Source organism: Phytophthora infestans, genomic scaffold (assembly GCF_000142945.1).
Source record: "Phytophthora infestans T30-4 supercont1.6 genomic scaffold, whole genome shotgun sequence".
Lineage (NCBI taxonomy): Eukaryota > Oomycota > Peronosporomycetes > Peronosporales > Peronosporaceae > Phytophthora > Phytophthora infestans.
Genome location: NW_003303753.1, coordinates 3,638,279 through 3,661,164, shown reverse-complemented (window position 1 = coordinate 3,661,164; position 22,886 = coordinate 3,638,279). Strand labels below are relative to the sequence as shown.

Below are 22,886 nucleotides of genomic sequence, written 5' to 3'. Positions count from 1 at the left end.
GGTAATGCTGTCTATGGTATTGTGCTCGCGTAGTGCATCTGCGTTGCCCGTGTTATCGTGTTCTACAATGGCATCGTGCTCCACGGTGTGCAATCATGGCCCCCCCACACGTGCCCCCTCCCTCTCCCCCCCCCCCTCGTGTTGTTTGTGGCTGGTCCGACGTCCGTTAAATTGCGTTCCCATTTACTACCGTTCTCCGTGCCTCAGAAGGGGCCCGCGCTACCCTTGTATCGATCTCCGCGGCTCGAAGAATTTCTAACTATAACTCCGCGGCTGCGTTCTCCCATGGCATAGTGGCCCAGACCATACTATCTAGTTATCTTGTGGTGTCCCGGTTGATCTGCCGTTTGTGCTTCGTATTTTACCGTGCTTCGTGGTCTACCGTGTTGTATCGTAGGTGATTTCCGTGCTCTGTAGCAGCTACGTGTTCTAGCCCGGTTTTAGGTAGAAAGTCTAACAGAGTCCGTGACTCTCAGTGCTTTCATAGATTTACATGTTAATTGCATCGGCCCGCTTCCGTGCTTTGTAGCTCTGTGTTCATATTTGTTTCCCCTCCATCGTACATACTGTTTCTTTCTGCCCTACAAATCCAGTTCGATAAGCTCGCACCTTCACCTAGGCTCACGCCCTGTCCTAAGCTCCCATACAACGCACCTAAGCACGAAAGTAATTGTGACCAATGGAAAACGTTTATTTTTAGCCAATCAGTTTTTCTGGTGATTACGCGGATGTTTGTTGCGCTGGCGATGTTTCCAGCGACGACGGCGGCGATTAATGCGCTCCTGGACAGCACGCCGCGGCGGTTGTGGGGGCCCCATAGCGGCGGCAACTAAGGCCAGGCTTTGTTGGCGCGAATCAGTGGCTGTCTTCGGTTCTGGTGTGCGTGGGCGGTGCCAAAACGCCTGGCTGTATGGACCAGAGGCGCACGCGATGCACCTGCGGGCACCCGCTCGAGCCTGGCCCTGTGCGAATGCATCCCATGCTAAGAATTGTTCGCAACAGGCGCACAGCCGGAGCTGCAGCCCGAGACCGTCTGGCTCGAGCGGGGGGTGCACAATGACCGCCTGGCACGTCGAGCACATGGGAGGTAAACGTTCCATTGGAGAAATGTTTTATTAGAAACGTTTTTATTAAATTAGTAATATTTTTTTAAGTATTAAGCTAAGTATTTCGAAGTGTTGAATTACTACTTTGCTAAAATGCGATCCAGTGGTGTCGCCAGGGTCTAAAAAAAATCAACAGCGCCTACGACGATATAATAGTACCGGTGTGCACGTCGGCGAAGCCTACCAATGCAAATTAACCCGCACACACGCAGCGCCCTTTGCGTGAGGTGGCGCTCCAGCGTTAAAAATGAGGGCAAAATGAAATTTGAAAGGTGCATTTAAGTACGATGTGTAGACCACATACAGTGTGTCCACCACATAATGATATTTAAGCCAATTGAAGCCGCCTTCGCTGCGCTCGGCAGCCAGTAGGAATATTTAAATTATTTTATCCAATGATTTGTCCGGAAAAGCGTGACAGGCACGACAATTCAGTGTGACGGACAACCAGGGTACTGCAGTAGATGTTTAAGACTAGCCGTTCGCCGCCGCTACGCGGCGGAGGTGGCAGGCTGTAGTCCCAGGGGAAATTGGCTCACGCCTTCGCTGCGCTCCGGCGTAAACATGTTTTATGTAAACGTTATGTACTAAATGCATATGAAATTGAACATTCCTACTCCGAACCAAAGATCTGCCTGTAGACAATGTTCTGGGCGTAGACCCCATCCTCCTCCTCCAGCTTTGGGTACTCGACCAGCGCCTTGAATCTTGATCTTGAAGTAACTCGCGACATCGCAACGTACAGCTGCCCGTGGGAGAAGCAAGGCGTAGCAAGATACAGCCCCAAGTACTGCACCGTTTGTCCTTGCGCCCTGTTAATCGTCATCGCAAAGGCCGGTTGGACAGGAAACTGCTTGCGTCTCAAATGAAACGGAAAGCTCCGAATGTCTCCGTCACTGATGAAAACAATGCGGGGAATCAACACATGTTGCCCTTGTCGCTCACCGGTCATAATTGTGGCGTGGATGACATGTGGCTTGAGGGCCACAATTCGAAGCCGTGTTCCGTTGCACAGCCCTAGATCTGGATTCAGGTTCCGCATCATCATGATAGGCATTCCTACCTTGAGGGTCAATTTGTGGGGAGGCATTCCACTGATATTCATCGAGTGGAGTACCTCCTGCTCGAAGAAATTGCCATCACCGTCGTCTTGTACAGAATCGGAAGACATGTATTCCCGCGCCTGTCCAGTTAATCGATCGGTCACCGCTTCATTGATGCGGTGCACGATTGCGTTCGTGGTCGTGAGGATCGTACGGTTAGCGAAATACTCATCGGTAGCAACTTCGGGGTTGTTAATCTCGCCATACATCTCGTCGATGATCCGATCCATGCCTCTTGGAATAACACCAGGACGAATTTCCCGGTCCTCATCCTCAGGCACAGGTGGATTCTCAATCAGCATATCGCGCGGGATCTTCATGTACTCGTTTCCTAGGGAAGGGTTTACATCATGCCTTCCCTCCCCGACTTGCAGCAGGAGCTCGGAGAACGCAGCCATTTCCTCAGCAGTGTCTGCAGTATCAGCTGTGCGCACTCGCATGTTTTCCGTAAGACGGAACGTCTGGAATTGGGGCCACAGCCTAGACGACTTGAGGCAAGCGTCAATTGTCTCGACGGGTGTTCCATTCTTAACGACCGGGAGAATCTGGCGGAAATCTCCCGAAAGTACAAACACTTTCCCCCCAAAAGGCTCGGTGTCGTTGTCAAGTATGTCCCGCAGTGTTCTGTCTACTGCCTCGAATGCGTGGCGATGGGCCATAGGTGCTTCGTCCCAAATAATTAAACTTGCATGCTTAATCAACTCCTGAATGTGGGAGTTCTTCCTGATACCGCACGTCGAGCTCTCGTTCAATTTCAAAGGGATCTTGAATGTAGAATGAGCTGTCCTACCACCCATGAGCAAGAGCGAGGCAATACCGCTAGACGCCACAGCGATGGCGATTTTCCCCGAGAGTCTGACTTTGGCCAGTATGTTTCGAAGCAGTGTAGATTTTCCAGTACCACCCGGGCCATCGACAAAAAATAGTTTCTTGCCTTCCTCCGGGCATTCAACCGCTTCAATAATCTGGTCGTAAACCACCCGCTGACTTTCGTTTAGCTGATCTTCTGTGCTTACAATTGCCTCCAAAGCTGACGCATCGTATCCAGTGAGCTCACGTCGTAGTAATCCGTTTTGGCGAAGCGCTTCACGAATCAATGTTGGGAACGACCCCAATTGAGGAAGCTCGTCGAAGTCAGCTACCGCATACCCACTCGCTTGAAGTAGTTCTTGAATGCTCATCAGCGTTTCAAATTCGACCAACGCCGACTTGAAGGGGTCCATCAAAGCCTGATGTTTGCGTGCGAAGTCTTGGGAAAGATCCGCGAAAAACCGATCCCATAGAACACCAACATTTGCTGGAGCTGAATACACCAGAATGGTGACGAAGAGCTGGCGTAGTTGATACGGCATTTGGAACTCAGCCGCTTCCGTCAAACACGAAACCCACTCGTTGTCATTCTCCAAGTAGCCAGCCTCCCGCGCCGCAATTTGGAATGTTGGGCAGACAATTCCGTTAACCGTTCTCAAGTCTTCAAACGACGTTGGACCTCTACGCTGACAGAGCAGTAGCCGAAGGTAGAACCGCTCCATATCTCGAGGAGACACGTGAATCATGCGACCAACAGCAGCTTGATACTGTTTCCGGCGAACCCACCTTTTCGGTTGCCCTTTCTCCGGCGCTTTCCAGCAGAACTCTTTGGGGATATCCTGATACAACATCGTCCTGGCAATATGATTCTGAGGCTCTTCACTCGCACACAACTCAAAGAATCTGGTCAGCATCGTGTGACTACCACGTTCCAAAACCGCCTCCGGGTTTTCCGTCTCGCGAAAGCAAATTGTCTGGCCTGACTCGAGATGAACCGTCAGCTGTGTCACCGCATGGGTTTTCCCCTGAATTGTGAAATCGAGCAGGCGCATGCAAGCTTCCACCGGAGAAATGTACCGGGCGCTCAAGAAACGTAGAATCTCATTTGGTTCTCGACGCGCACTCTGCTGCCCTCCTCGGACTTCTTCCACAGTGAGTATAGCCATGTCGGGTCCTTTGTACACATACTTGTACAGGTATTTAACCGCAGTAATATCCGTGCACACTTCGACATTGATGTGGCAGTTGTACTTCTGGGATAAGTACGGGTTGTACGGTACAACCCACTGGTTGATCGTAGCATTGTCGTATTCTCTGCCTTTGAACTTTAGAACACCTTCTTGCTGTCGACGTCGTCTGTACACTGGATATCCATTGGCATTGGCTTGTGTAACTTCTGCTAAGGGCTTCGGATATCCTTTGGTGCACTTGCCGTCCTTCATACACGCGCAGGAAGGGTTTGCAGGCCCGCATGGACCATGGAGCATGCATGACATGACCGTCTCATACAGCTGAGGGTTTGTATCCTTATCTGGGATCTCAGCGCATACCATCTTGTCTACGATCTCGCGCGTTCGAGGTTTGTCTTCGTCAGCCAAAATAACCAGTACGTGAGCGTGGGGGAGGCCTCGTTTTTGAAACTCGACAACGTAAATCCGCGCGCGCACTCGTCCCAGAACGCCTTGGTTTAAATCGTCAAGCGTTGCTTGCAGTTTCTGCTGCCACACGCGAGCCACGATGTGTGGTCGATCTTGAGCTGTCTGGATATCGGAAGGTATCGCTTCAAGAATCTCGTCCCACTTAGGGTTGCACGTTTCAGTCAGGAAGACGTCGGGCCGTCCATACTCCCGAACAATTGCCATCGAATCTTGATACGACTTGTACATGGACCGCGGGCTACCCAGGTGCGAAGCCGGTAGTATGATACGCTTGCCAACCTGATTAAGAAAGTGGGTTGGTCGTGTTCTACTGCCTCCGTCCCGGTCCGGGTGCACCAATCTGTTCTGGGCCCGGTCATATTCCGACAGCAGCACTTCTCCTTCCGCCAGAGCCAAAGTATCCTCATTGAGCAAAGCGTCTTGAACACCCCTGTATTGATCGGCGCGAAGTGTTTTCTGATTGTCGGCCACCCAGCGAAGCTGTTCTTGCTCACATTTTGCACGCTGATCTACACACCACTGTTGAAATAGACGCCCACCTTGGTGGAGAGCGGACTGATCATCCACTTTCTGATGAAGGCGGAACGCGACGTGTTCACGAAGCGACATCGCCTTCTTGTTTCGATACTCAGCACCATTCGCGAACTCGTCAGTGTAGGTCCAGCCCTTCTCTCCATATGGAAGGAGAAGCGGGTATTGGAGTGGATCATAATCGGCGTGAGTCTCATACAAACGTAGCAGCCTTTGATCGCGTGTAAAGAGAAGTAGATCCCGAGGCTGAGCCAGGTTGCCATCCTCAATGAGAGTCGCAGCCACTTCAGACACAGTGGGGCGGTTATGCGTCCTTGGTCGCGAGGAGTTATCATGCAGACGGAAGACCAAGTCTACTGGAGTCTCCGTGTTGTGTTGACGCACTTGCTGCCCAAAGTGGAGGAACCGTTGCGCTAATGGGTTGTGCTCTGCCATCATTTTCTCGATGTCTAGTAGTGCAACACGATCCAGATCCGCGAATATACCAAGACGTCGCTCCGCGCGGCGTTGCATGTCTGGATCCACAATGTAGATCTGCGCAAACTTGGGTGCTACTCGCGCGCCTGTCCGACGGTCTATGTGGGGGAGGAGAGGTCCTAGGTAGTGCCCCATAGCCCCTTGAATGCGATATGTGTACACCCCGTGTGTACCCGCAACGCTCTCGTCTTGATGCACATTTTGAAACGATCGGTTTGAGCACGAAGCACCAATCGATGTAAACGCGAAGGCTTGGTTGTAAGCACGAATTTGACGGCGGAACTCGGGATCTCCGTACAGCTGAAGCAGCTTCCGTGGCGCGGGGTGCAGTGGAGGCAGATTTACCCTGCCTGCGAGACAGCATGATATCGCAGACTCGCCAGGCCACTTCCAAGCATTGCAGATCGGACAAACGGTTGTAGCCGGAAGCTTGTGCCGGCCGCTCACCACGTCGTCACCCGTTATCATGTACGCATCGAAGTCTTCGAGGGATATAAGAGCGTGTCCATGTCGGATGCATTGGCGTCGAGTGCGCACCCGCTCGAGTTCTTGCTGGCGCTCGTCTCCTGCCTGCCCTGCTCGTCGATTGGATTGCCGTTGTCGGTCTAGGGCGCGCTCAGCTACCCGATCATGTTCATTCAGTTCTGCTCTGTGTGAGGCTTGCTGCTGCCGATTCTGCTCCCGTTGTTCCTGAAGCTCATCTCCACGTAACCGAGCTCTTCGGGCACGCTTACGCTCAGCGTCTTTCTTCCTCGATCGATCACGTTGAGACAGCGTCATCTTGGCTCGTCTCGTACGGGCCCGTTCCGCATCACTGGCACGTCGTCGTTCTATCTGGGATAGTGTCGCATTAGCTCTCTTCTCGCGGGCCCGCTGCGCAGCCGAGACGGGGGCCTTTTCTCGAACCGTTTGTTCTGATACGAAAGGCGCCTGGAATACAGCCACATTCTCGGTTTCAGCTTGATACGCCGCCTCCATTTCAGCCGCAAAGCGCCGCTGATGTACCGCAGCATCGGACTTTTCCGTCTTCTCCTCCCGCTCTTCAAAAGCTACCGCTCGACTTTCCGTCACCTCCATAACCTCTGTAACGTCTTGGTTCACACTGAGGGCTTGAAGCGCTTTGTTCAAGTCACAGCGCTTCCTTTTGCGCTTGTTCATTCGTCGTTTCCGTGCATCATTTTCCTCCTGTATAGGCGTCGCGTTAATGCGTTCATTCTCCCGCAGACCCTCCTCCAGCTCCTCTCGGGTCCTTTTCCGCTTAGTTCGAGCCATAGTTCTGCGAACACGTAAACGTGACGCGTTAGACAATGTCTAAGTACACCGCACGTAGCAGTAGGTTTTTATAGAGTAGTGTGTTGGAATACGCGTACTACCCGGGATTGCTTGCCCCCATCAAGGTTATCTCCGATCACTTATCCCACAGTCACGGGCCGTGAGGCCCGGAGCGGTTTTAGTTTGCAAAATTGTGCAGTCGAATCTTCAGGGTTGGGCCCCCGGATAGTACTGTAGCTTGAGGTGCGATATCCTTTTGCCAAAAGGCGGCCGTTAATTGCAAAGGCTGGTTATTGATAGGCTATTACAGCCCCCATCCCATCTGTCGGTTAAAAGAGGCCAGTTACGGTACCCCTCCTGATCAACTGCACGCACGCAATGTGCGTGCCCATCAATAACCATTAACGACCGGCTCAACTGGTTCGCTGTCGGGTTTGCGGTCAATGGACCAGGTACCAAATGTGCTCTCGCGCAGAGTGGGCGGTGGGATAAAGCCCCAAGAACCCAGAGGGCGTTAGGACTAAATCCCCTTAGCACGGCTACCTACTTGCAGGATAAAATCCCGCAAGTTTTAAGCTACCCCCTAAGCAGCCCCAGGAACCTCGGACTATCTGTGTATGTGTGTCTTGCTAGCTACTAATGTAAACTAACATGCATACACGCAGCGTACCTTGAGTAACGTGACGTTCCACGGCTTCCGTTTTGAAAATGGGGGCAAAATGAAATTTGAAAAGTGCATTTAAGTACGATGTGTAGACCACATGTAATATGTACACCACATAATTCAATTTTAGCCAATCGAGGCCGCCTTCGCTGCGCTCGGCAGCCAGTAGAACGCGCGTATTAGCGTGAGTTTTATTAACCCTAGCCGCGGACGGACTGACAGACACCAGACTCCACTAGAGAGGTAAGACTAGCCGTTCGCCGCCGCTTCGCGGCGGAGGTGGCAGGTTGTAGTCCCAGGGGAAATGGGCTCACGCCTTCGCTGCGCTCCGGCGTAAACATGTTTTATGTAAACGTTATGTACTAAATGCATATGAAATTGAACATTCCTACTCCGAACCAAAGATCTGCCTGTAGACAATGTTCTGGGCGTAGACCCCATCCTCCTCCTCCAGCTTTGGGTATTCGACCAGCGCCTTGAATCTTGATCTTGAAGTAACTCGCGACATCGCAACGTACAGCTGCCCGTGGGAGAAGCAAGGCGTAGCAAGATACAGCCCCAAGTACTGCACCGTTTGTCCTTGCGCCTTGTTAATCGTCATCGCAAAGGCCGGTTGGACAGGAAACTGCTTGCGTCTCAAATGAAACGGAAAGCTCCGAATGTCTCCGTCACTGATGAAAACAATGCGGGGAATCAACACATGTTGCCCTTGTCGCTCACCGGTCATAATTGTGGCGTGGATGACATGTGGCTTGAGGGCCACAATTCGAAGCCGTGTTCCGTTGCACAGCCCTAGATCTGGATTCAGGTTCCGCATCATCATGATAGGCATTCCTACCTTGAGGGTCAACTTGTGGGGAGGCATTCCACTGATATTCATCGAGTGGAGTACCTCCTGCTCGAAGAAATTGCCATCACCGTCGTCTTGTACAGAATCGGAAGACATGTATTCCCGCGCCTGTCCAGTTAATCGATCGGTCACCGCTTCATTGATGCGGTGCACGATTGCGTTCGTGGTCGTGAGGATCGTACGGTTAGCGAAATACTCATCGGTAGCAACTTCGGGGTTGTTAATCTCGCCATACATCTCGTCGATGATCCGATCCATGCCTCTTGGAATAACACCAGGACGAATTTCCAGGTCCTCATCCTCAGGCACAGGTGGATTCTCAATCAGCATATCGCGCGGGATCTTCATGTAATCGTTTCCTAGGGAAGGGTTTACATCATGCCTTCCCTCCCCGACTTGCAGCAGGAGCTCGGAGAACGCAGCCATTTCCTCAGCAGTGTCTGCAGTATCAGCTGTGCGCACTCGCATGTTTTCCGTAAGACGGAACGTCTGGAATTGGGGCCACAGCCTAGACGACTTGAGGCAAGCGTCAATTGTCTCGACGGGTGTTCCATTCTTAACGACCGGGAGAATCTGGCGGAAATCTCCCGAAAGTACAAACACTTTCCCCCCAAAAGGCTCGGTGTCGTTGTCAAGTATGTCCCGCAGTGTTCGGTCTACTGCCTCGAATGCGTGGCGATGGGCCATAGGTGCTTCGTCCCAAATAATTAAACTTGCATGCTTAATCAACTCCTGAATGTGGGAGTTCTTCCTGATACCGCACGTCGAGCTCTCGTTCAATTTCAAAGGGATCTTGAATGTAGAATGAGCTGTCCTACCACCCATGAGCAAGAGCGAGGCAATACCGCTAGACGCCACAGCGATGGCGATTTTCCCCGAGAGTCTGACTTTGGCCAGTATGTTTCGAAGCAGTGTAGATTTTCCAGTACCACCCGGGCCATCAACAAAAAATAGTTTCTTGCCTTCCTCCGGGCATTCAACCGCTTCAATAATCTGGTCGTAAACCACCCGCTGACTTTCGTTTAGCTGATCTTCTGTGTTTATAATCGCCTCCAAAGCTGACGCATCGTATCCAGTGAGCTCACGTCGAAGTAATCCGTTTTGGCGAAGCGCTTCACGAATCAATGTTGGGAACGACCCCAACTGAGGAAGCTCGTCGAAGTCAGCTACCGCATACCCACTCGCTTGAAGTAGTTCTTGAATGCTCATCAGCGTTTCAAATTCGACCAACGCCGACTTGAAGGGGTCCATCAAAGCCTGATGTTTGCGTGCGAAGTCTTGGGAAAGATCCGCGAAAAACCGATCCCATAGAACACCAACATTTGCTGGAGCTGAATACACCAGAATGGTGACGAAGAGCTGGCGTAGTTGATACGGCATTTGGAACTCAACCGCTTCCGTCAAACACGAAACCCACTCGTTGTCATTCTCCAAGTAGCCAGCCTCCCGCACCGCAATTTGGAATGTTGGGCAGACAATTTCGTTAACCGTTCTCAAGTCTTCAAACGACGTTGGACCTCTACGCTGACAGAGCAGTAGCCGAAGGTAGAACCGCTCCATATCTCGAGGAGACACGTGAATCATGCGACCAACAGCAGCTTGATACTGTTTCCGGCGAACCCACCTTTTCGGTTGCCCTTTCTCCGGCGCTTTCCAGCAGAACTCTTTGGGGATATCCTGATACAACATCGTCCTGGCAATATGATTCTGAGGCTCTTCACTCGCACACAACTCAAAGAATCTGGTCAGCATCGTGTGACTACCACGTTCCAAAACCGCCTCCGGGTTTTCCGTCCGCGAAAGCAAATTGTCTGGCCTGACTCGAGATGAACCGTCAGCTGTGTCACCGCATGGGTTTTCCCCTGAATTGTGAAATCGAGCAGGCGCATGCAAGCTTCCACCGGAGAAATGTACCGGGCGCTCAAGAAACGTAGAATCTCATTTGGTTCTCGACGCGCACTCTGCTGCCCTCCTCGGACTTCTTCCACAGTGAGTATAGCCATGTCGGGTCCTTTGTACACATACTTGTACAGGTATTTAACCGCAGTAATATCCGTGCACACTTCGACATTGATGTGGCAGTTGTACTTCTGGGATAAGTACGGGTTGTACGGTACAACCCACTGGTTGATCGTAGCATTGTCGTATTCTCTGCCTTTGAACTTTAGAACACCTTCTTGCTGTCGACGTCGTCTGTACACTGGATATCCATTGGCATTGGCTTGTGTAACTTCTGCTAAGGGCTTCGGATATCCTTTGGTGCACTTGCCGTCCTTCATACACGCGCAGGAAGGGTTTGCAGGCCCGCATGGACCATGGAGCATGCCTGACATGACCGTCTCATACAGCTGAGGGTTTGTATCCTTATCTGGGATCTCAGCGCATACCATCTTGTCTACGATCTCGCGCGTTCGAGGTTTGTCTTCGTCAGCCAAAATAACCAGTACGTGAGCGTGGGGGAGGCCTCGTTTTTGAAACTCGACAACGTAAATCCGCGCGCGCACTCGTCCCAGAACGCCTTGGTTTAAATCGTCAAGCGTTGCTTGCAGCTTCTGCTGCCACACGCGAGCCACGATGTGTGGTCGATCTTGAGCTGTCTGGATATCGGAAGGTATCGCTTCAAGAATCTCGTCCCACTTAGGGTTGCACGTTTCAGTCAGGAAGACGTCGGGCCGTCCATACTCCCGAACAATTGCCATCGAATCTTGATACGACTTGTACATGGACCGCGGGCTACCCAGGTGCGAAGCCGGTAGTATGATACGCTTGCCAACCTGATTAAGAAAGTGGGTTGGTCGTGTTCTACTGCCTCCGTCCCGGTCCGGGTGCACCAATCTGTTCTGGGCCCGGTCATATTCCGACAGCAGCACTTCTCCTTCCGCCAGAGCCAAAGTATCCTCATTGAGCAAAGCGTCTTGAACACCCCTGTATTGATCGGCGGCCTGGATTTCGTCGCCCAGGTAGCTGCGCTTAAACGAGCAGACGGTGGATCGAGCGATACTCTTAGTGTGAACCTCATCTCCAGCCGAAACAGAAGGTCCTCAGCAAGTCGCTGGGCATGTACGGCGTTAAGTATGGCGCTACATTCGTGGACACGGCCCTTGTGGAGGCGACGCTGCACTGGGGATGCCGAAAAATAAATTGGTGCTGCAATTATTGCAATAAGAAAGCACCAATTATCTATTGGAGTGGATCATAATCGGCGTGAGTCTCATACAAACGTAGCAGCCTTTGATCGCGTGTAAAGAGAAGTAGATCCCGAGGCTGAGCCAGGTTGCCATCCTCAATGAGAGTCGCAGCCACTTCAGACACAGTGGGGCGGTTATGCGTCCTTGGTCGCGAGGAGTTATCATGCAGACGGAAGACCAAGTCTACTGGAGTCTCCGTGTTGTGTTGACGCACTTGCTGCCCAAAGTGGAGGAACCGTTGCGCCAATGGGTTGTGCTCTGCCATCATTTTCTCGATGTCTAGTAGTGCAACACGATCCAGATCCGCGAATATACCAAGACGTCGCTCCGCGCGGCGTTGCATGTCTGGATCCACAATGTAGATCTGCGCAAACTTGGGTGCTACTCGCGCGCCTGTCCGACGGTCTATGTGGGGGAGGAGAGGTCCTAGGTAGTGCCCCATAGCCCCTTGAATGCGATATGTGTACACCCCGTGTGTACCCGCAACGCTCTCGTCTTGATGCACATTTTGAAACGATCGGTTTGAGCACGAAGCACCAATCGATGTAAACGCGAAGGCTTGGTTGTAAGCACGAATTTGACGGCGGAACTCGGGATCTCCGTACAGCTGAAGCAGCTTCCGTGGCGCGGGGTGCAGTGGAGGCAGATTTACCCTGCCTGCGAGACAGCATGATATCGCAGACTCGCCAGGCCACTTCCAAGCATTGCAGATCGGACAAACGGTTGTAGCCGGAAGCTTGTGCCGGCCGCTCACCACGTCGTCACCCGTTATCATGTACGCATCGAAGTCTTCGAGGGATATAAGAGCGTGTCCATGTCGGATGCATTGGCGTCGAGTGCGCACCCGCTCGAGTTCTTGCTGGCGCTCGTCTCCTGCCTGCCCTGCTCGTCGATTGGATTGCCGTTGTCGGTCTAGGGCGCGCTCAGCTACCCGATCATGTTCATTCAGTTCTGCTCTGTGTGAGGCTTGCTGCTGCCGATTCTGCTCCCGTTGTTCCTGAAGCTCTTCTCCACGTAGCCGAGCTCTTCGGGCACGCTTACGCTCAGCGTCTTTCTTCCTCGATCGATCACGTTGAGAGAGCGTCATATTGGCTCGTCTCGTACGGGCCCGTTCCGCATCACCGGCACGTCGTCGTTCTATCTGGGATAGTGTCGCATTAGCTCTCTTCTCGCGGGCCCGCTGCGCAGCCGAGACGGGGGCCTTTTCTCGAACCGTTTGTTCTGATACGAAAGGCGCCTGGAATACAGCCACATTCTCGGTTTCAGCTTGATACGCCGCCTCCATTTCAGCCGCAAAGCGCCGCTGATGTACCGCAGCATCGGACTCTTCCGTCTTCTCCTCCCGCTCTTCAAAAGCTACCGCTCGACTTTCCGTCACCTCCATAACCTCTGTAACGTCTTGGTTCACACTGAGGGCTTGAAGCGCTTTGTTCAAGTCACAGCGCTTCCTTCTGCGCTTGTTCATTCGTCGTTTCCGTGCATCATTTTCCTCCTGTATAGGCGTCGCGTTAATGCGTTCATTCTCCCGCAGACCCTCCTCCAGCTCCTCTCAGGTCCTTTTCCGCTTAGTTCGAGCCATAGTTCTGCGAACACGTAAACGTGACGCGTTAGACAATGTCTAAGTACACCGCACGTAGCAGTAGGTTTTTATAGAGTAGTGTGTTGGAATACGCGTACTACCCGGGATTGCTTGCCCCCATCAAGGTTATCTCCGATCACTTATCCCACAGTCACGGGCCGTGAGGCCCGGAGCGGTTTTAGTTTGCAAAATTGTGCAGTCGAATCTTCAGGGTTGGGCCCCCGGATAGTACTGTAGCTTGAGGTGCGATATCCTTTTGCCAAAAGGCGGCCGTTAATTGCAAAGGCTGGTTATTGATAGGCTATTACAGCCCCCATCCCATCTGTCGGTTAAAAGAGGCCAGTTACGGTACCCCTCCTGACCAACTGCACGCACGCAATGTGCGTGCCCATCAATAACCATTAACGACCGGCTCAACTGGTTCGCTGTCGGGTTTGCGGTCAATGGACCAGGTACCAAATGTGCTCTCGCGCAGAGTGGGCGGTGGGATAAAGCCCCAAGAACCCAGAGGGCGTTAGGACTAAATCCCCTTAGCACGGCTACCTACTTGCAGGATAAAATCCCGCAAGTTTTAAGCTACCCCCTAAGCAGCCCCAGGAACCTCGGACTATCTGTGTATGTGTGTCTTGCTAGCTACTAATGTAAACTAACATGCATACACGCAGCGTACCTTGAGTAACGTGGCGTTCCACGGCTTCCGTTTTGAAAATGGGGGCAAAATGAAATTTGAAAAGTGCATTTAAGTACGATGTGTAGACCACATGTAATATGTACACCACATAATTCAATTTTAGCCAATCGAGGCCGCCTTCGCTGCGCTCGGCAGCCAGTAGAACGCGCGTATTAGCGTGAGTTTTATTAACCCTAGCCGCGGACGGACTGACAGACACCAGACTCCACTAGAGAGGTAAGACTAGCCGTTCGCCACCGCTACGCGGCGGAGGTGGCAGGTTGTAGTCCCAGGGGAAATGGGCTCACGCCTTCGCTGCGCTCCGGCGTAAACATGTTTTATGTAAACGTTATGTACTAAATGCATATGAAATTGAACATTCCTACTCCGAACCAAAGATCTGCCTGTAGACAATGTTCTGGGCGTAGACCCCATCCTCCTCCTCCAGCTTTGGGTACTCGACCAGCGCCTTGAATCTTGATCTTGAAGTAACTCGCGACATCGCAACGTACAGCTGCCCGTGGGCGCTGATGTACCGCAGGATCGGACTCTTCCGTCTTCTCCTCCTGATCTTCAATACGATGAGCCGGAGCTTCCGTCGCTTCTGTGACGTCTGGCTCGTCTTGGTGTACGCTGAGGGCCTTCAGCTCTTTGTTCAAGTCGTATCGTTTCTTCCTGTGCTTGGTCTGACGTCGTTTTCGTGCATCCTTTTCCTCTCGCATGGGTGTCGCGTTAATGCGCTCGTTCTCGTGCAGGGCCTCCTCGAGTTCCTCGCGCGTCCTCTTTCGCTTACTCCGAGCCATAGTTCTGCGAACACGAAAACGTGACGCGTTAGACAATGTCTAAGTACACCGCACGTAGCAGTAGTTTTCATAAAGTAGTGTGTTGGAATATGCGTACTACCCGGGATTGCTTGCCCCCATCAAGGTTATCTCCGATCACTTATCCCACAGTCACGAACCGTGAGGCCCGGAGCGGTTTTAGTTTGCAAATTGTGCAGTCGAATCTTCAGGGTTGGGCCCCCGGATAGTACTGTAGCTTGAGGTGCGATATCCTTTTGCCAAAAGGCGGCCGTTAATTGCAAAGGCTGGTTATTGATAGGCTATTACAGCCCCCATCCCATCTGTCGGTTAAAAGAGGCCAGTTACGGTACCCCTCCTGACCAACTGCACGCACGCAATGTGCGTGCCCATCAATAACCATTAACGACCGGCTCAACTGGTTCGCTGTCGGGTTTGCGGTCAATGGACCAGGTGCCAAATGTGCTCTCGCGCAGAGTGGGCGGTGGGATAAAGCCCCAAGAACCTAGAGGGCTCTGGAACTAAATCCCCATAGCACGGCTACCTACTTGCAGGATAAAATCCCGCAAGTTATAAGCTACCCCCTAAGCAGCCCCAGGAACCTCGGACTATCTGTGTATGTGTGTCTTGCTAGCTACTAATGTAAACTAACATGCATACACGCAGCGTACCTTGAGTAACGTGGCGTTCCGCGGCTTCCGTTTTGAAAATGGGGGCAAAATGAAAATTTGAACTGTGCATTTTAAGTACGATGTGTAGACCACATATAATATGTACACCACATATTGCAATTTTAGCGAATCGACGCCGCCTTCGCTGCGCTCGGCAGCCAGTAGAACGCCCTCATTAGCGTGAGTTTTATTAGCCCTACCCTCGGACGGACGTACGGACAGACAACACACTCCACTAGAGAGGTAAGCCTAGCCGTTCGCCGCCGCTACGCGGCGGAGTGGCATGGTTTGTTGTAGATGAGGTGGCCGCAACTTTAGTGCTTCTTGGTGTCGCGTACTTTGTGAGCGTCGCTCACCCCAGTAGGTCTTGGCTTCGTGTATTTAACCACCTACCATTCCGTAGTCTCATGTGGACCCGTATAATAGCGTGGTTTGGTACCCCGTACTACAGGTTGGATGTTATGTTCTTCAGTGGCCGGCGCTCTTTCCTGCTCATCCCGGCTTCGTGGTTCCTGCTCACCCAGGGCTCACGCTGTTCAGCGGTTATGTCCTCTCTCTTGTGGGTTCATGCGCTTTAGTACGGCCTTTTCGTAAATGCTAACTTTTCTCTGTTTTCAAACGTTTATGTGGGTTGCACTGGCTTCGTGGTAGATACTATTTCGTGGTCGTTGGCCTTCCATCACCGGTGCTCTAGCCGAAGTGTGCTATTCCGTGGTTTGGTGACTGCATGCAGTCGTGTTGCTCCGTCGCCCGTGTATCGTGCTCTCCAGGTGAGGCTCCATCGACCGCGTTATCACGATATCGTGCAATCGCGGTGTGGTTTTGCTGTATATGGTATTGTGCCCGCGTAGTGCATCTGCGCTGCCCGCGTTATTGTGTTCTACAATGGCATCGTGCTCCACGGTGTACAATCGTCACCCCAAGCCCCCCGTGTAATTTGTGGCTGGTGCACCGTCCGTGCAGTTAAGTTCTAATGTACTTCTGTCCTCCGTGGCTCGGTAAGCTCAGATTCAACACTGGTATCGATCTCCGCGGCTCGACGATTTTCTAACTATAGCTCCGCGGCTGCGTTCTCCCATGGCATAGTGGCCCAGACCATACTATCTAGTTATCTTGTGGTGTCCCGGTAGATCTGCCGTTTGTGCTTCGTATTTTACCGTGCTTCGTGGTCTACGTGTTGTATCGTAGGTGATTTCCGTGCTCTGTAGCAGCTACGTGCTCTAGCCCGGTTTTAGGTAGAGAGTCTAACAGAGTCCGTGACTCTTAGTGCTTTCATAGATTTACATGTTAATTGCATCGGCCCGCTTCCGTGCTTTGTAGCTCTGTGTCCATATTAATTTCCCCTCCATCGTACGTACTGTTTCGTACTGCCCTACAAATCCAGTTCGATAAGCTCGCACCTTCTCCTAGGCTCACGCCCTGTCCTAAGCTCCCATACAACGCACCTAAACACGAAAGTAATTGTGACCAATGGAAAACGTTTATTTTTAGCCAATCAGTTTTTCTGGTGATTACGCGGATGTTTGTTGCGCTGGCGAGGTTTCCAGCGACGACGGCGGCGATTAATGCGCTCCTGGACAACACGCCGCGGCGGTTGTGGGGGCCCCATAGCGGCGGCAACTAAGGCCAGGCTTTGTTGGCGCGAATCAGTGGCTGGCTGCGGTTCTGGTGTGCGTGGGCGGTGCCAAAACGCCTGGCTGTATGGACCAGAGGCGCACGCGATGCACCTGCGGGCACCCGCTCGAGCCTCGCCCTGTGCGAATGCATCCCATGCTAAGAATTGTTCGCAACAGGCGCACAGCCGGAGCGGCAGCCCTAGACCGTCTGGCTCGAGCGGGGGGTGCACAATGACCGCCTGGCACGTCGAGCACATGGGAGGTAAACGTTCGATTGGAGAAATGTTTTATTAGAAACGTTTTTATTAAATTAGTAATATTATTTTTTAAGTATTAAACTAAGTATTTCAAAGTATTGAATTACTACTTTGCTAAAATGCGATCCAGTGGTGTCGCCAGGGCCTAAAAAAATCAACAGCGCCTACGACGATATAATAGTACCGGTGTGCACGTCGGCGAAGCCTACCAATGTAAATTAACCCGCACACACGCAGCGCCCTTTGCGTGAGGTGGCTCCAGCGTTAAAAATGGGGGCAAAATGAAATTTGAACGGTGCATTTTAAGTACGATGTGTATACCACATATAATATGTACACCACATAATGCGATTTTAGCCAATTGGAGCCGCCTTCGCTGCGCTCAGCAGCCAGTAGAACGCGCGTATTTGCGTTACATTTATTAACCCTAGCCCGTTACGGACGGACTGACAGACAGACACCAGACTCCAGTAGGGGGGTAAGACTAGCCGTTCGCCGCCGCTACGCGGCGGAGTGGCATGGTTTGTTGGAGATAAGGTGGCCGCAAATGGAAGTGCTTCTTGGTGTCGCGTGCGTTGTAAGCGTCGCTTACCCCAGTACGCCGTGGCTTCGTGTACTTAACCCCTTACCATTCCGTAGTCTCATGTGGGCCCGTATAATATCGTTGCTTTGTACGCTTCCGTTACCCCGTACTACAGGTTGGATGTCATGTTCCGTGATAATTCCTGGCTTCGTGATTCCCTTCTCGCCCGTGGCCCACGCTGCTTAGTGATTGTCCTGGATTTGTGGACTCATTCTCTCACAGTGCTTCGTGGTTGTGTGCTAGCTCCTTTGGTCTCATGCGCTCCCGTACGACGACCCTCTTTCGTGGCAGCTAGATATTCCGTGTTCTCAACGGTTTACGTGGATTCCACAGGCTTCGTGTCCATAATCATTCATGGTCGATAGCGTTCCATTTCTGGTACCCTCGCCAATGGGTGATCTTCCGAAGTTTCTGTCACCTGTGTGCCGCGCACCCCAGTGGTGGCTCCATCTACCGCGTTATCGCGCTATCGTGCAATCGCAATGTGGTTATGCTGTCTATGCTATCGTGATCGCATAGCATAGATGTTTCGCCAATCTTATCGCTTTCTACGATGGTTCCGTGATCCGCGGTGTGCAATCGTGGTCTCTAACAGCGTTTCCCCGCGATTTTGTGGCTGGCCGGCCGTCCGGGTAAACGTGTTTTATTAAAGTGTCGTCCTCAGTGGCAAGGCGATCTAAGGTTCTACAGTGCTATCGTGCTGGGTGGCTCGGTGTTTTCCTGTGGCTGCTTGTTCTCCCATGTTTTAGTGGCTGTCCCATCGTCCATGCTATCGTGATATCTCTTGGTGTCGCGGTTGGTCTGCCGCCTAAGCTTTCGTTATCTACAGTAGTATCGCGCTCCCCAGTGAGCTCCGGTTCTACCCTGGTATCGTGTTTCAATACTCGACAACCTCCCGTTAATGGTCTTCCGTGGCTTCATGTTTGGTCGGTCGACTGTGCTCCGTGTTCAACCGTGGTGCTATGGGAGAATTTCTGTCCGTGCACTCTTGCCGTTACGTGTTCTACCGTGGCTTCGAGCGTGCGTGCTCTTCCGTAGCCCGTGCTTTTCAGCATGCTGGGGTGTCTATGTATTTAGTTCCCTTCCGTGGCCCGTACGTTCCTGACATGTTCTGTCCATCTGTTCTTTTCATGGCTGCGTGCTCTTTCATCTTTCACGCTACTTATAAAACTTCGTGGTTTGCATCGGCTAAGTCTTCTATCATCGTCCATGGCCTTCCGTGCTTCGTGTTGCTCTTCTATCCCATCGTCTACATAGTGTGGGTCGGTGCTCCTTCGTGCTTCGTGCTCTTGCTTAGTCAGGTGCCTCCGCGCTAACTTAATCACAAACGCTGTTCCCATTTTTATGTACGCAACATATATTGTCGGAAAGCTCACATAATATCTTAAGGTCACACACTACGCACGCAAATACAAAGGAAGGTGATATTTCTCCCGGAGGCAGTGCAGGGGTGTAAGCCACAATAGTCATATTTAAAGCTTTCGCAATATTACTAATAGTAATACAATTGTGATTTATTTTCTAACGCTGAAAAAAAGTTATGTGTGTTACTACTACTACAAATAATTGCAATCAAAAATATGAGAGCTATTTAGAATAGTACTAAGCAGAATATTAATGTAAGTTAAATTAGTACAACAGTACTACGAGCCTAAAACATGATTCTATTTCCAATAAGTACTAAAGTTCGATTGAGGCTGAAATATAAGTCACCAAAGCCTTCAATTTTATTCAACAGCTCCTACGACGATACAGTACGTGTGTGCCCATCGGCGCCTTATACTAATGCTAACTAACGCGCACACCCTTGCAGACCGCAGCTAAACTTAAGCGGTGCTTTTAAGTACGATGTTTAGTCCACATACAGTGTGTACAAAACACAATACCGATTTTAGCCAAATGGGGGCTGCCTTCGCTGCGCACGGCAGCTTTTTAGCGAATCGAGGCTGCCTTCGCTACGCTCGGCAGCCAGTAGAACGCGCGAATTTGCGTTACATTTAATAACCCTAGCCCGTTACGGACGGACTGACAGACAGACACCAGACTCCAGTAGGGGGGTAAGACTAGCCGTTCGCCGCCGCTACGCGGCGGAGTGGCATGGTTTGTTGGAGATGCGGTGGCCGCAAATTTAAGTGCTTCTTAATGTCACGTACTTTGTTAGCGTCGTTCACCCCAGTAGATCTTGGCATCGTGTATTTAATCACTTGCTTTTCCGTAGTCTCATTCGGCCCCGTATAATATCGTGGCTTGGAACGTTTCCGCTACCCTGTACTACAGGTTGAATGTCGTGTTCTTCAATGGGCTGTGCTCTTCCGTGTTCTACTTGGTTTCGTGGCTCTCTGTTCACCCGTGGTCCACGCTGTTTGTGGATATGCTCTCTTGAGCTTATGCACTTTAGTACAGCCTCTTTCGTGGCTCCTAGCTATTCTCTGTTCTCAAACGTTTACGCGGGCTGTACCGCTTTCGAAATACATAGGCATTCGTGGCCGTTGGCCTCCCATCGCCGGTACTCTAACCAAAGGGTGCTATTTCGTGCTTTGGTGCCTCCATGCAGTCGTGTGGTTCCGTCGCCCGTGCATCGTGATCTCCTGATGAAGTGTCATCGACCGCGGTATCACACTATCGTGCAATCGCGGTGTGGTTATGCTTTCTATGGTATTGTGCACGTGTAGTGCATCTGCGTTGTCCGTGTTATCGTGTTCTACGATGCCATCGTGCTCCACGGTGTGTAATTGTGGCCATACCAAGCCCACCCCCTGTGCATTTGGTGGGCGGTCCGCAGTCCGTGCAATCGTGTTATCATGTACTGCTGTCCTCCGTGGCTCGGTAAGCTCAGGTTCTACACTGGTATGGTGCTCCGTGACTCGGTGATTACGCGTGGCAGCGTGTTCTCCGATGGTTTAGTGGATAATACACCGTCCATGCTGTCGTGTTATCTCTGGTGTCGGGGCTGGGCTGTCGTCTGTTATCGTTAGCTACCGTAGTGTCGCGCTCCGTGGATCGGTGAGCTCATGTTCTACCTAGGCATCGTGCTCCAAAAATTGATGATTTCTGATTTCCTGTATCTGGCCTCCTGCGGGCTCAGATTTGGTCGGTTGACTGTGCTCCATGTTTACCCGTGGTGTTGTTGGAGTATTGTTTCTGTGCACTCTCACCGATACGTGTTCTACCGTGGCTTCGAACGTCCGTGCTCTTCCGTAGCCCGTGCTTTTCAGCATGCTGGGGTGTCTATGTATTTAGTTCCCTTCCGTGGCCCGTACGTTCCTGTCATGTTCTATCCATCTGTTCTTTTCATGGCTGCGTGCTCTTTCATCTTTCACGCTACTTATAAAACTTCGTGGTTTGCATCGGCTAAGTCTTCTATCATCGTCCATGGCCTTCCGTGCTTCGTGTTGCTCTTCTATCCCATCGTCTACATAGTGTAGGTCGGTATTCCTTCGTGTTCGTGTCCTTGCTTAGACATGTGCATCCGCGCCAACTTAATCACAAACGCTGTTCCCATTTTGTTTGATGTACACAACGTATATTGTTGGAAAGTTCACATAATATCTGAAGGTCGCACACTACGCGCGCAAATACAAAGGAAGACAATAGTTTATTACGGAGGTGCAGGGGTGTAAGCCACAATAGTCATATTTTAAAGTCTTCACATTATTAATAATAGTAATACAATTGTTATTTGTTATTAAACGCTGATATAATTATTATGTGTACTACTACTACAAAAGACTGCAAGCAAAAATATGAAATGCCTTGATAATAGTACTAAGAAAAATAATATTGTAAGTTAAATTAGTACAGCAGTACTACGAAGCCTAAAACATCATTCTAAATTCAATAAGTACTAAAGTTTCGATTGAGCTCCGAAAATACTAAGTCCCCCAGGGCCCTATAATTTTTTCTCCCAGCTCCTACGACGATATAGTACGTGTGTGCTCATCGGCGCCTTTTTATTGTGCTAATTAACGCGTACACAGGCAGCGCCCTTTGCGTGAGGTGGCGAACCGCAGCTGAAAATGAGAGCAAAATGAAATTTAAACGGTGCAGTTAAGTACGATGTGTAGTCCACGTACAGTAAGTACAGCACATAATATCTGTTTTAGCCAATGGGGGCCGCCTTCGTTGCGCTCGGCAGCTTTTTAGCGAATCGAGGCCGCCTTCGCTGCGCTCGGCAGCCAGTAGAGCGCCCGCATTTGCGTTACATTTTAGAGCCCTACCCTCGGACGGACTGACAGACGGACGGACAACACACTCCACTAGAGGGGTAAGACTAGCCGTTCGCCGCCGCTACGCGGCGGAGTGGCATGGTTTGTTGGAGATGAGGTGGCCGCAACTTTAGTGCTTCTTCGTGTCGCGTGTTTTGTGGGCGTCGTTGAACCTAGTACGTCGTGGCTTCGTGTAGTCACCCACTTAATTGTCCGTAATCTCATGTGGCTTTGTACAATATCGTGGTTTGATACGTTTCCGTTACCCCGTACTACAGGTTGAATGTCGTGTTCTTCAATGGCCTGTGCTCTTCCGTGTTCTTCTTGGTTTCGTGGCTCTCTATTCACCCGTGGTCCACGCTGTTTGTGGATATGCGCTCTCTTTTGAGCTCATCCACTTTAGTACGACCTCTTTCGTGGCTCCTAACTATTCCCTATCTCAAACATTTACGCGGGCTGTACCGCTTTCGTGATACATAGGCATTCGTGGCCGTTGGCCTCCCATCACCGGTACTCTAACCAAAGGGTGCTATTCCGTGCTTTGGTGCCTCCATGCAGTCGTGTGGTTCCGTCGCCCGTGCATCTTTATCTCCTGATGAAGTGTCATCGACCGCGGTATCATGCTATCGTGCAATCACGGTGTCGTAATGCTGTCTATGGTATTGTGCTACGCAGTGTATCTGCGTTGTCCGTGTTATCGTGTTCTACTATGGCATCGTGCTCCACAGTGCTCAGTCGTGGTCTCCCCAAGCGCCCACCTCCCCGTTTATTTCGTGGCTGGTCCGCCGTCCGTGCAATCTAGTTCTAATGTAGTACTGTCCTCCGTGGCTCGGTAAGCTCAGGTTA

General features: G+C 51.4%; 1 protein-coding gene across 1 annotated transcript; it reads right to left on the bottom strand.

The window, feature by feature from the left end:
- Positions 1–1,719: 1,719 nt before the first annotated feature.
- Positions 1,720–6,957, bottom strand: PITG_04933 (helitron helicase-like protein; the record flags this gene model as incomplete). The annotated part of the gene is made up of 1 exon (XM_002905587.1): positions 1,720–6,957. The coding sequence occupies one exon, from the start codon at positions 6,955–6,957 to the stop codon at positions 1,720–1,722; it is 5,238 nt and encodes a 1,745-aa protein (XP_002905633.1).
- Positions 6,958–22,886: the final 15,929 nt, after the last annotated feature.